Source organism: Rhipicephalus microplus, chromosome X, assembly GCF_043290135.1.
Source record: "Rhipicephalus microplus isolate Deutch F79 chromosome X, USDA_Rmic, whole genome shotgun sequence".
In the NCBI taxonomy this organism is placed as follows: domain Eukaryota; kingdom Metazoa; phylum Arthropoda; class Arachnida; order Ixodida; family Ixodidae; genus Rhipicephalus; species Rhipicephalus microplus.
Genome location: NC_134710.1, coordinates 335,088,485 through 335,103,232, shown reverse-complemented (window position 1 = coordinate 335,103,232; position 14,748 = coordinate 335,088,485). Strand labels below are relative to the sequence as shown.

Below are 14,748 nucleotides of genomic sequence, written 5' to 3'. Positions count from 1 at the left end.
AGAGAGACAGTCGGTGTCGGAGTGTTTTTTGCCGGACTTGTAAATGACAGTAATGTCATATTCTTGAAGTCTCAGGCTCCATCGTGCGAGGCGACCTGAAGGGTCCTTCAAAGTGGCTAGCCAACACAAGGCGTGGTGGTCGCTCACAACTTTGAAGGGCCTGCCGTAGAGGTATGGGCGAAATTTCGACGTAGCCCAGATGATGGCGAGGCACTCCTTTTCTGTTGTAGAATAATTTGCTTCTGCTTTGGATAGCGATCGGCTGGCGTAACTAATAACCCTTTCAAGTCCGTCAGCCCTCTGCACAAGAACGGCGCCAAGACCTACGCTGCTTGCGTCAGTATGTATTTCTGTCTCGGCGAATTCGTTGAAATGGGCAAGTAACGGAGGCGTCTGGAGGCGATGTTTAAGCTCCTGGAAAGCGTGTTCCTGTGGCGTTTCCCACTTGAACTCCACGTCGGCCTTAGTAAGGTTAGTGAGAGGATCGGCGATGCGGGCGAAGTTTTTCACGAACCGCCTATAATAGGCGCACAGGCCCAGAAATCGGCGCACGGCTTTCTTGTCAGTGGGCGGCGGGAATTCGGCGATGGCGGCTGTTTTCCGTGGATCAGGACGAACTCCAGACTTGCTGATAACGTGCCCCAGAAACAAGAGCTCTTCATACGCAAATCTGCACTTTTCTGGCTTCAGTGTGAGTCCGGAAGTCTTGATGGCTTGAAGTACAGCTTCAAGGCGCCGAAGATGCTCGTCGAAACTCGAAGAAAACACGACGACGTCGTCCAAGTACACAAGGCAAGTCTGCCACTTCAATCCTGCCAGTACTGTATCCATAACGCGTTGAAAAGTTGCAGGCGCTGAGCAAAGGCCGAAGGGCATCACCTTAAACTCGAAGAGGCCGTCCGGTGTTATAAACGCCGTCTTCTCTCGGTCTCTTTCGTCGACTTCGATTTGCCAATAGCCAGTCTTGAGGTCCATTGACGAAAAGTACTTGGCGTTATGGAGCCGATCAAGTGCGTCGTCTATTCGTGGGAGAGGATACACGTCCTTTCTTGTGATTTTGTTCAGGCGGCGATAATCGACGCAAAAACGTAGGGTCCCATCCTTTTTCTTCACTAACACCACGGGGGATGCCCATGGGCTGTTGGACGGCTGGATAATATCATCCCGCAGCATTTCATCAACTTGTCTCTTGATGGCCTCACGTTCTCGCGTCGAAACCCTGTACGGACTCTGACGGAGTGGTCTGGCATTTTCTTCGGTTATGATGCGATGTTTCGTGATTGGGGTCTGCCGAATTTTCGATGACGACGAAAAGCAATCTTCGTATTGCAGGAGCAGGGCCTTGAGCTGTTCTTGCTTATCGTTCGGAAGTCTGGGATTGACGTCGAAAGCTATGGGAGGGGCTTGGTTCCTCTGAGCAGGTTCCGCAGAATCGGCGAGGGTGAAAGCACTGGTGGCTTCGACGATTTCTTCGATGTATGCGACCGTTGTTCCTTTGTTAACATGTTTGTACTCATTGCTGAAATTTGTGAGCATAACCGTTGCTTTGCCTCCCAGCAACTCTGCAATTCCTCTTGCGACGCAAATATTTCGGGTGACCAACAGATGCTGACTGCCTTCAACGACGCCTTCGAAGTCAGGTGATTCAGGAGCGCCGACTGAAATAATGACGCTTGAGCGAGGCGGAATGGTGACTTGTTCTTCCAGCACATTCAAGGCATGGTGTCTAGACGGCGTGCGCGGCGGTAGTGCTTCTTCTGTGGAAAACGTTATCGACTTTGTTTTTAGGTTGATGACAGCACCATGGAGGCATAAGAAGTCCATGCCAAGGATGACATCTCTCGAGCAACGCTGTAGGACTACGAAGTCTGTAGGATAAATACGGCCGTTAATGGTGACTCTCGCTGTGCAGATTCCTGCAGGCGTTACGACATGACCTCCGGCTGTGCGGATTTCAGGGCCTTTCCAAGCTGTCCTAACTTTCTTTAACTTCGCGGCGAACGACCCACTGATGACAGAATAGTCGGCTCCAGTATCGAGTAGAGCGGTCACACTGTGGCCGTCGATAAGAACGTCGAGGTCGCTAATTCGCCGTCTCGCATTACAGTTAGGGCGTGGCGTCGGGTCACGGCTGCGTCGACTTGTTCCGCTGCTTCCATGTTGCGTCGTGAGGCCACCTTCGGTAAGTGAGCTTTCGTCGTCAGGGCTTTGCCTGGTTGGCGTTGTGTTCGGAAAGCTCCGTCGCGGCGTCGTCGTCGTCGGAGGATCTTCGGTAGTTCGTCGCACAGCAACCGCACCTCCACCGGTTGCTGCCCTTAGTTTCCCGGATACGGGCTAGGAGACCGGCCCCGCGTTGGGCCAGAGTACTGTCGGTGGTGCGGTGACGTGCGGCGGCTGGGCGACGGCGAACGCGAAGGGCTTCGTGATGTCCACCGAGTTCCTGTCAGGTAGTCGGCGATGTCACGTGGTCGTTCTCCTGGCTGCGGACGTGGTGCATCGACGGCGAAGCCACGCAGTCCCATCTGTCGGTACTGGCAACGGCGGTAAGTGTGTCCGGCCTCGCCGCAGTGGTAGCACAGTGGGCGGTGGTCAGGGGTGCGCCAAACGTCGGTTTTCCTCGGCGCACTGCGCTGGCCCGCTGGTGAACGGTAGGTCGTCGGTGGGGGTGGTGGCGGCGGTGGTGTCTGGCGACGGAAGTGCGACGGGGCGGCGTTTTGGCGTGGGCGGGGAGGAGCGGTGTGGCGTACTGCAGCGGCGTAGCTCATAGTTTCTGGCTCGGGCAGCGGTGTAGGGGGAATTCGAAGTGATTGCCGAACTTCTTCTCGCACAATGTCGGCGATCGAATCCACTTGAGGTTGCGCCGAAGGCAACAGTTTGCGCAGCTCTTCCCGCACGATCGCTCGGATCGTTTCACGCAGGTTTTCGGAGTCACTGGTTTGAGCAGCAGCGCATTCTGGAGTCAGGCGACGATTATACTGTCTGGTGCGCATGTCAAGGGTTTTTTCGATGGTGGTCGCCTCGGATACAAATTCTTGGACGGTGTTCGGTGGATTCCTCATTAGTCCCGCGAAGAGCTCCTGTTTGACCCCTCGCATGAGGAAACGAACTTTCTTCTCCTCAGGCATGTCTGGGTCAGCGTGACGAAATAGGCGGGTCATCTCCTCTGTGAAAATTCCAACCTTTTCATTCGGTAGCTGAACCCGGGTCTCTAGTTGAGCAGCGGCCCTTTCTTTGCGAGCGACGCTCGCGAACGTTTGCAGAAATGTGCCGCAGAAGACATCCCACGTTCGGAGCGTGGACTCACGATTCTCTAGCCAGGTCCTTGCGGTGTCTTCCAGGTAGAAGTACACACGCCGGAGCTTTTCTTCGTTGTCCCAGTGGTTGAGGGCGGCCACACGATCGTATGTTTCTAACCAGGACTCCGGGTCTTCGAACGATGACCCATGGAAAATTGGTGGTTCCCTGGGTTGATGCATGACCATCGTGGGCAGGGATGCGGCGGTTGTCATTGTCGCTGCAGTCGCGGTCATGGCCTTGGTCTTCCGCGCCTTGTCTTCCAGAATCCCGTACTCCGGTGGTAGCCCTTGCTGTCGGCGGCTTGTTCGATGCTCCTGGTTGGCGTCGGTGTCTTCTCCGCGACGTGGGCTGGGTTCACGGCTTGACGGGGGCGTGCGGTACATGAACGAAGCAGCACCTCCACCAGATGTCACGGGGTCGTGACGTGGCCGAAGACAGGAGACTTCTTGTTGGAATTTAACTGTTTATTTGGGCGAACCTGTGCCCGGTAAACAGAAAGTCCAATTACAGCAGCAGTCTCACACAGATAGCAGTCTCAGACTGATAGCGGCGAACGGAGCGTCGGCCTTCGATCAACAACTGACAAGCGGCGAAGCGCGTCGGCATTTATACTCCCGCCGTCGAATGTTCTAGCGCTATCGCTGGCGGCGGCGTGCGTTCCAGAACAATCTGTACCATTCGCACAGTGGGCGTGATCTTATCGAAATGATCTACTACAGTCCGGAACCCTCTAGAAAACAGCAGGCGCGGTTTGCGCTGAGAATCGTGTGGTGTTTTGGGACGATAACAAAAACTTGGGAAATGGAACGTGGCAATATATATATATATATAGAGAGAGAGAGAGAGAGATAGAGAGAGAGAGAGAGAAATAAAATAATCCAGAAAAACATTTTGGCCTGCGCTGAGAGGTCGATGTAATTAGGAATTTGTTTATACAAATTGAGGTTGTCTCTTCGCAAGAGAGCTACTATCCTCTCTCTCTTTCTCTCACACACACACGCACGCACACACGCACGCAGGCGCGCGTGTGCGCGGGCAGCTTCAGATGTTGTGGCTTCTGCTCATATTTGACTTCTGATAACAGAGCTGATATTCGAATAGGAATGGTGTGATTTATTTATACTACTGATACCTTACAAAACCAATGATTATAAAATTTGTCGGAGCCCCGCGCAATTATAACCACCGACCGTTTTATAATAGCAGACGCAGTGACCTTGCCGGAGCCGAGGCCTCGCACTTGCTCCGTGAGAGCGAAGCTAGAAGAAGACCACGTTAATGTTCAGGATGGCGGCATGGTAACTGAAGGTAGGTTGCAGGTTGCTCACTTCCTTCCGGCTTGCAGCGACCAGGTCAGTGACTGTTGTCAGCTGCATATACTTGGTGCCTCGACTCTGCGAGGTAGCCAACGCGGTACCGCGTTGCTCCTCGCACGAACCGGATCTGCCGACTCTCAATTCGCTGACCTAATCGTTGGCCGTTACCTTTGGCTCCTGTTGTCGGCGAGCCATGCGCAGATCCAGCACGTAGTCAAAGCATTTCGTTCGCTGGTGTGTGATTACCTCCATCCCGTTGCGTTCCAGGAGTTTTCCTCGGTTGCAGCGTTGAGGGAGTGCGACAGCCTATACCCGGGCGGCTGCTTAAATGGTGGTTATTGTCGCGTGTATTGTCGGCGGCGGTCGATCACCTCTTGTCCTGCGCGAACAGCATGAGCGCGTTAGGAAGTCGAAGAATACCCGACCGCAACTGGTCTATAGCTAAGCTGCACATCCCTGTTCTTCGAAGGACCTGCCATGTTGAGATTGGTGGGCTTTTTAGGCGCCGCCGTCGCCACTTCTGGTGCAGAAACGCGACGTTGAATGACGCACGGTCGAAAGACGGTAGACCTCTGCTGCTTGGATGTCATCTGCTGATGACGGCGGGAGATCGGCGTCGAAGATAAGTGCTGATGCTGATGCTGATGACCTCTGATGGTTGGCGCTTATGAAGCCAATCTGAAAAAGTAGCTTAAAATAATACTACTGAAAAACAAAAATGTTTGCTGAGCAAGCGGTCAAACCATCTTTTGTTTTTGAAAGACATAACTACGAATTATAAACTAAAGATCCGAAAAGGTAGGGATTCACTAGCATGGTAATCTTTTAGTTGCGTTGATGTAATCAAACACAGCGGAGCATACATCCCTGTGGCAGTAACCAAATGAAGTTCCGCCAAGTGATAAAATTACTGGTAGATTTACTTGTATTCCTAGCTTGTGCAATGGGGCTACTAAAAATCTTTTTCTCTGATAAGAATAACAATGACAGAATAAAAAGAAATGTTCAATTGTTTCAATTTCGTTCCACCAATCTTCTTCTATTACACTCAGCTTGTGCCTTATTCAAAATATATTGGATTGATCGCAGCTGAGTTTCAAAATACTTCTAAGTAGATATATTAAACTGCACTTGCAAACTTTTTCTAGAAAGAAAAGATATATGTATACAATGAGAATCAATGCTCTAGCCTGGTAAGCATCAAGAGCAAGAAGAAGAAGAAGAAGAAGAAGAAGAAGAAGAAGAAGAAGAAGAAGAAGAAGAAGAAGAAGAAGAAGAAGAAGAAGAAGAAGAAGAAGAAGGTTTGTCAAATGATATATAACTTAATATTTTAAAATTGTGAAAATTGCTTTTTAAATAGCAAGGGACCGTTTGTTTCATGGCCGAACTCCCATGGTGTGTTGCGCCCGGATAAAAAGGGACAAACAAACAAACAAACAAACAATATAATACTACTCCAAACCTACACAGTGGGTGTTAGCCAACACTTTAGGATCTACATCTACATTTACATAACTGCTCTATTGCTTGTAACCATTATTGATACGAGAAACCTTGGAACGTTTTGACCCAAATAGATCTAGGCTTCACAGCGATTCCAGAGAAGCCCTGTGAGCATTATCCGAAAGAGTAATCTCTAGAGAGGCTCTGGAAATTCTCAAGAGAAAAGCAATCAAGGCACACATTTTAAATTGGTTTCCTGTTCACATGAGTGCAATCAACAGTGCTCGCACGCAACTCGACGAATCTCCCCACAATGATGACCGTGAACTCATCAATCATGCTGCACAAGGCAAGAAAATTCTTAGGTTTCAGAATGCAAGGATGACCTCCTCTAGTACAAAAAGCTAAATAAACATTTCTATCTTGCATGCAGAATCTCTCCCTCCCCCCTCGACACAATAGACCAAACAGACCTCAGGTCATTAAACTAAGGCTATATAACAACATGAACCCACATTAAATTAACAAGCTTTATCCGGATATACAACTTAGTAGAGTGAAACTATGTGCTAGTTGATTTGCTATAATAGAATATCCCGTGTTCAGAGCTTGTCTGTGTCTCTTCATTAGTGTCCCCGGGTTGAATTCACGCTGCACGTAATGCTTTTTCGAGAGTTTTCTATTTATACAGCATGCGATAATTGCCGCGACACCATAGATCTCGCTCCTAGGCTCTGGCGTTTCGGGGCGTTAGGCAATGGCAGGGAAAATGATGTAGAACGGAGAGATGCAGCTTTACGCAGTCTTACTTTAGACGGACAATTATGAGCAGTCCAATGGTCCCGTCAAGTGTCTGAAGGGCTTGGTTTTTGGTATTAATGTGGGAGCGGCCCACTTCGGGCCAGGACCTTAGCGCGACCCATTGCTCAATAAAAAGTTCTGTTATCCATCCATCCATCAACCGCTCTTAACATCGAAGCACATAGCCATGCCTCGTAAAATCTGGTTCTGCCTGATGTTTTTAATCCTCACTCAGCGAGTATTTTTATACTTCTTATTGCCCACACTGGTCGCAAAGTGCTCAATGGCAAGCGACATGAAAAATTCATGAAAAAAAGTATACATCACCCTGTACAGTCACCTACTAAAATTTGTTTAGAGCATGCGTATTTTATGTGCATCAATACGCACAACTCAATTAGAAAAAAATATGGTCGTTATGAATTTCCACAGTTCTGACTATAGATAGGGCACTGTCCTCGTGTTGTTTCAAACTAAACAAATATATACGGTGCTCATTGTTCTTATTTTTACATTTTTTTTCAAAATAAGGAATATGCTGGTAGCGCCAGTTGGAACAGCAAAATCGGGAATTTTTCGCTTTATGTTGAGGTTGTCGTTTTGCAGGAGAACTCCAATGCACACACACTCGCAGGCACGCAAGCTAACACACACACACACACACACACACACACACACACACACACACACACACACACACACACACACACACACACACACACACACACACACACACACACACACACACACACACACACACACACACACACACACACGCCACGCACGCATAGAGGCACATACACACGCATACACATGGACAAGTGCACGCGCACGCACGCACACACATACTCCCACGCGCACGCACAAACACATGCATGGCATGAGATAGTCACGTCTATGCTGATACTTGACTTTTGATAACAGAGGCGATATTCCAATATAAATTGTGTGATTTATTCATTCGACTAATATCAATAAAAAAAAGTGAAAATGGAAATTGTCAGTGCCACCCGCAATTAATATGGGCGACCATTGTCCTCGTGGGCGCAGTTTCGTTGCCGGCGCCAAGGCCTCACATTTGCTCCCTGCCAAGTGAAGCTAAAAGAGCACCACGCTATTGTTCTGGCTGGCAGCACGGCAACTGCAGGTAGTCGGCAGGGCATTCACTCCATAAAGGGTTGCAGCGATCAGGGCAGCCAGTGTTCTTACAGCTGCATCTTCTTGGTGCCTCGACCCTGGAGTGCAGCCATGGCGTTGTCGCGCTGCTTCTCGCTCGCACCAGAACTGTTTTTCTTCAGTTTGCTGGTCACATCGTTGCCTTTTCACTGTGACTCCTGATCTTGGCGAGCCTCACGCAGTTCGCCCACACTATCAGCGCATATCTTTCGCTGGTCCATGGCGGCCTCGGTCACGTTGCGCTCACAGGACGTTTCCTCGGTTGCAGCGCTGACGGAGTTCCACCGGCTACCCGGGCGGCCGTTCACACGCCGTTCACACGCCGGTTATCGCCGCGTGTATTGTCGGAGGACGTTGGTCGCCTCTCGTCCTCTGCGAACAGCATGGAGGCGTTTGGAAGTTGAAGAACGCCTGACCGCCACTGGTAGCCGAGCTGCACATCCCTGTTGCTCTAACGACCTGCCATGCCGAGTGCGATGGGCATAACAGACACCGTTGTCGCAGATTATGGTACAGATGCGCTGCGTTGAACGACTCTCTGGCGGGTGGGTGTGGTCCCCTTCTGCTAGAGTGTCAACACCTGACGTCGTCGGCAGATTGTCGGTGAGAACAAGCGCCTTCTGGAGGTCCCAGCCGTCGTGAAGTACTGCGTGGCCAAACAACAGGCTTCATCTTCGTCTTCTTCTTCTATTCCTTTCAGCTCGTGCCTCACGCGTAGTATGGTGGAATGATCAGGGCTAATTTGTATAAATTTTCCAGTACTTCTGATAAACTGAACCTGATTACTTTTCTGAAAACAAGTGAATTGTGTTTAGAAATATTCCTGAGACAATATATGTTGTAGCGTGTTTTAAAATCAACAGCTAGAAGAAGAAGATGGTTTGACAAAGCATGTGTAACTGCTCTATTTTTTGTAACCAATATTGAAATAAAAGACATCAGAAATTTAGAGCATAATAGATCGGAGATTGACAGCAATTTTCAGGACACCAAGCGAGCATTCGCCAATGGTGTACTCTCTAGACAGGCTATAAGGCAATGCTAAAGGAAAAAAATAAATTAGCGATACATGATTAATTGGTTTCTCGCTCACATGCGAACAATCAAGGGTGCTAGAATGAACGTCAACGAATCTGCAGACAATGATGACCGACAACTTGTCAACCATGCAACCACACTGCAAGAAGATATGCTAATGTTTCATGATGCAACGATTAACTCCCCTCGTACTAGAAGCTAACCAAATATTTCTACCTAGGACGCAAGATCCCCCCTGTGCCTACATGCAGTGAACTAAAGAGAGCTCTGCACAATACAGTGAGGCCATTACAAACGAGAACCTACCCGAACCCACAGATAACAAGCTTTATCCGGTGTTCTATAGTCCTACATGTGATAAATTCTAGCACACCGTACATCTCGCTTATAAGCTCTGGCGTCGCTCCGCGTAACGCATGGACAAGGAAAATACTGGAGTACGGTGGGACGCAGCTTTACGCAGTCCTAAATTAAAGGGGAACAGTGAGCACTCAGAAGGTCTCGTGAGGCGTCTGAAAGGCCAGGTCTTTCAGTCCCTACGTGGGAGCGGTGCACTTCGGGCTTGGGCGCTAGAGCGGCTTATTGGATATTCACAAAAAGTTTTCATTAATCGACCCATTCTTAACATTGGGGTACTTAGCTACGCCTGCAAAAATCGGAGTCTAGGTCAGATTTTTATTGCGACAGCATTTATATGGAACCTCTCGGTTGGAAAAATGCCGCTGGCGTCGACGTCATTCGTCGCCGCATAAATATACCTATCTATCGGTTTAAAAAGATATATATATATATATATATATATATATATATATATATATATATATATATATATATATATATATATATATATATATATATATATATATATATATATATATATATATATATATATATATATATATATATATATATATATATATATATATATATATATATATATATATATATATATATATATATATATATATATATATATAGGCAGGCATGGTGCTTGAGTGGCCGTAGCGTTGCATTTAGTCCAGTAGATCCTCCGTGAGCGGTCACAACGTGGTTTATTTCGACGTTTCGGCCTAGAGTCTGGCCTTTTTTATTGCGACAGCATTTATATGGAACCTCTCGGTTGGAAAAATGCCGCTGGCGTCGACGTCATTCGTCGCCGCATAAATATACCTATCTATCTGTTTAAAAAGATATATATATATATATATATATATATATATATATATATATATATATATATATATATATATATATATATATATATATATATATATATATATATATATATATATATATATATATATATATATATATATATATATATATATATATATATATATATAGGCAGGCATGGTGCTTGAGTGGCCGTAGCGTTGCATATAGTCCAGTAGATCCTCCGTGAGCGGTCACAACGTGGTTTATTTCGACGTTTCGGCCTAGAGTCTGGCCTTCATGACGTGACGCCAAACAGGCTCATAAAAAGTGTACTACACTCGCCGCCATGGCTACTAGAGGCGCTGACTGACACCCCCACGTAGAGTGCCTCGATGCGCGCGCCCCCGCTTAGAGTGGTGTCAGCTTTTGCAAGGGCAGATGCCGCCGCCTCGGCTTTGGCGCCAGCGCGACCGCCATTTTGGCGCCTCCGGCCGGTAGTTCGTGCTTGGCGTGTGAGGTGTTGTTGGGCAGTGTTCTTTCCCTTACAGTTTTATGCACCCATCTCCGCATCACCATGCCCGGCTGCTGCGTGCCGCAGTGCTCGAATCACTCGAGAAACGGATGGAAGTTGTACCGGTTTCCAAGAGACCCAAAAAGAAGGCTTCTTTGGACCGTTAAAATCAAACGAGACAAGTGGCAACCGACTGATACGTCGCACGTATGCAGCGTAAGTAAACATTTTTTTTAGTGCGTCGTATTCTGACTGGTCAGCATTATTTAGGGCGCCGTTGTTTTTTATTTAGGTGCGCAATGTAAACGCAGGACAGCCAAACGTCGTGCAGGGTACTGTGCGGCGTGCTCGTGTTAAAAGATCGCGCTTTAAGAAAATGCGTCAAGTACGGGGGCTTCGGAAGCCCCCGTGTCGATAACATTTCATGCTGGTTCAAGGGCCTCGAGTGTGCTACTACATTCATAGGAATTGCGACTAGTTTCAGTGCCCTTGCACGGGAAAGTGTTGCCTTGGCAGCAGCGTTGTGAAATCCTTCCCACCCCCTACCCGAGGCTGTTAATTTCGTGCACTGCGCTTCGCAGCTATTTTGCTCGCGAGACCGGCTGCCGCTGTCGTGACCGTCCGCCTCGCAGCCCGAAGACAGACTTCGTGAAATTGCCGTACTCGCTCGCCAACTCGCCCCGACAGCGTACGCGTCGACCGGGTGCTGGCGGAGTTGAGCTGAACCAAAAGTAGGCAAGAGATGGGGACGCAGGAGGTGTAGTTAAACAGATGAGAATTTAGAAAGTGGAGGAGGGAGAAAATTATATGCAAGGGCAGAAAACGGGGAGTGAGTTCAGGCCGCGTGCCGGCGAGCGAGTACGGAAATCTGACGGCGCCTGACTGCTGCCGAACTTCAAGAGTACGGCACGTAGAGTTCACGTAATTCACATAAGAGGAAATTGGACGTGAAATGCGCGCATATGGCCTCGCAGGGAATTAACATAGGCTCGGGTGCGTGGTAGGGGGATTTCACAACGCTTACGACCTGGTCCTTTGTCGGCACAATAGACTAATATTTTATTCACATGAATTCAGGAATCCTTACAGATCTTCAGTGCGAAAATTGAAAGGGTTATTATAACAGCAGGCTGGGTCTATGATCGCGCTCACTGAAGTGGCTTACGTGAAAGCGCGCGTGAGCTCAATTAGTTTCCTTCTTTTTGTGCTTCAAAGTTGCTGCTAGTTCCTGCTGCGAATCATACTGAATGCATACATGAAATCTTGTTTATTGACAGTGACAGACATTCGTTTTTCTTCTGCCAGTGTGTTAATTTTTAATTCTGGTTTTATTTGCAGGCTCACTTTGAAGAGAACAACTATGAGCAACATCGTGCGGATGGCTGGAAGAAGTTGAAACCAAATGCCGTCCCAACTTTGTTCACATTCAAACGTAAGATTGAACTTTTTTCTTGCATTACATAAAGCAGCACCAGTTGCAAGTACTCTATGTACCTGGGATTTCTACGAAGCTAACACCAAATAGGTCCTCATATGCTGCGTCCACATTAGTGCATAAATTCTGGAAATGCAGTCACGGACAAAGCTAGGAAATGCGAACACAAAAATGTGAACCAGACCACGCAAAATCGAAAAATACTGCTAATATTAGACGGTCAAATAATGGCACGCTATTAGTGCGTTTGGAAAGCTACATTTCCCAACTTTGTTTTTGTGATTACGTTGCATCACTTTGACTTGCATGTAAAAAAAAATTGCGATACTTGAGTGTTGTGGTTTATATTTCTTGTTTGCATTTTTTGGTCATGACTGTATATACGTCTGGATTTCAGTGTTTACAGGCATGACCCACTGCACAACAGCTTTCCGCTACTTAGCACACGGTCTTGTACTGCTAGGATGTCAGGTGCAGTGGCTATGTTATTTACAAAGGGGGAAAACGGAAACTATTATGTATACGAGATCCACGATGCACGAGCCCCCACTACAGTGCGCCTCATTACCTGTGTTGCGTTGGCGTGTTAAGCTTGAAAAAAAAAAAACTGCACTCTTTCCTGTCTCTCTTGTTTTTTTTCTTCAAGTTTGTGCAGCAATTCAATTTTTCAAGTATGAACCAACTAGTCTGCAAAAAAGTATTGCGTGTTAAGCCCTACAATCAAATAATCAATAAACTGCATAGGGAGCGAATGTCAGTTGAGCCCTCCACAACGGCGCACACGTGTAGCTCTGGCATATGAAGCGCCAATTTGAATTAGAGCCATTTATTCTGGGGAGAAATTTTGAGCACAATTTAATTATGGTATTTTAAGACCTTCCCCTATCCCTTGTGGAAAGGGCGGGGGAAGGACAAGTGTCTTCCTCACGTCAATAACTAAGCCGGTATCTGCTGCATGTGTTACATTTGTAAAATTAACAAGCTAGACATGAACTGGCATTGCTTGAATATGTTCATGAATACATACATTTCTGCTTGCAGCACTGCCTAAGGAACGAAAGCCACCAAAAGAAAGAACTGTGCCTGCACCCTCCAGCAACGAGACCAACAAATCTCCTCCTGGTCTGCGTCAATATCCAGCTGCAGTTAAAACTACCCTAGAGACCCCACAAAACCACGCCGTTCCTGAATCTACATTTTTTTATTTTTAAACATTTCATTTCGTACTGCATTTGGTTTGTCTTGTATCTGACTTTGATTTTCACTAGTGGGACAACGCAGCATTAAGGCGCACAAATAAATGGCCTGTTCACTGAAATCGTGGGTGTCGTTTCATAAAGGTACACTGGTAAAGCATGTTACTCTCGGGTATGCTGCCTGCACAGTGCATGAAATGGTGAGGCAGGGGAAGGTGGTACCGAATGTCAGATAATGTGTGTGTGTGTGCGTGTGTGTGTGTGTGTTATATATACACACACACGCAAGTATATAAAGTACAGCGATTCCTGCCTTTGCTATTCGGCTGATTCACAAAGACCCAAATATTGCATTCCTTTCAGCAAGCGTAGTAATAAAAGTTCATGCGCCCCTCCATCTTAACGACAACGGTTTAACGCGAATCTTTCTGGTGTGGGAGTTCGTGGCTCATTTCATTCAGTCTATGTCAGCCCCTGGCGCATTGTACAAGCACAGGCCACCAGTTTGTATGACGTGCGTTGTTCCATTTAACAATTAGGCAACAACAGCACTAAGAGGTGTCCAAGTTGCACCAAAAAAAAGCTCGCCAACGAGTACTTCTTTCCTACCATACGCGAGCACCGCAAGCGGTAATGCGCTTCGCATGCTGCCCCACTACGGCAGGAGCCGTAATGGCGGCCGTCGTAGTAGACGACGCGGCTGTCCTCACCCTCAGCGGAGCGCGCGGGCATCAAGGCACCCTACCCCCACGTTTAAATTGACATAGATACCCAATAAAGTGGCTGGGGGGATAGCTGTTGTGGTAGCTCAGGGGTAGAGCATCGAACGCGTTGCTCGAAGGTCGCAGGTTTGGATCCTGTCCGCGGCAAGTTATCTTTTCTTCCACTTTTCTTTCTTTTCATTTACATTACAATTGGCCTAATAACTTCCCCTATACCTTCCTTGGCATTATTGTCTGTTAGATCTCATTAAGATTGTGTAAAACACGAAAAAGAGCCCTTAAGTATACACTTGTTTCCCTTATGAATTAACGAGGGTCTTGTACTGGCAGACTTGGTGCCTCTAGGTTGTATACTTGGGACTATTGTTCAGCTGCCAGTTAGCAATAGGTTCACGAGCTACGTGACGCCGAACAGGCTCATAAAGAGTGTACCACACTCGCCGCCTCGGCTACTAGTGGCGCTGACTGACACTCCCATGTTTAAATTTACATAGATACCCAATAAGGTGGCTGGGGGGATAGCTGTCGTGGTAGCTCAGTGGTAGAGCATCGAACGCGTTTTCGAAGGTCGCCGGCTCGGATCCTGCCCACGGCAAGTTATATTTTCACCCACTTTCCTTTCTTCTCATTTACATTACAATTGGCCTAATAACTTCCC

General features: G+C 47.6%; 1 protein-coding gene across 1 annotated transcript; it reads left to right on the top strand.

Moving 5' to 3' along the window:
* The first annotated feature begins 10,675 nt into the window (after positions 1-10,675).
* Positions 10,676-13,753, top strand: LOC142776292 (peroxynitrite isomerase THAP4-like). The gene is made up of 3 exons (XM_075879684.1): positions 10,676-10,953; positions 12,076-12,169; positions 13,214-13,753. The coding sequence occupies exons 1-3, from the start codon at positions 10,801-10,803 to the stop codon at positions 13,381-13,383; spliced, it is 417 nt and encodes a 138-aa protein (XP_075735799.1). The 5' UTR covers positions 10,676-10,800; the 3' UTR covers positions 13,384-13,753.
* Positions 13,754-14,748: the final 995 nt, after the last annotated feature.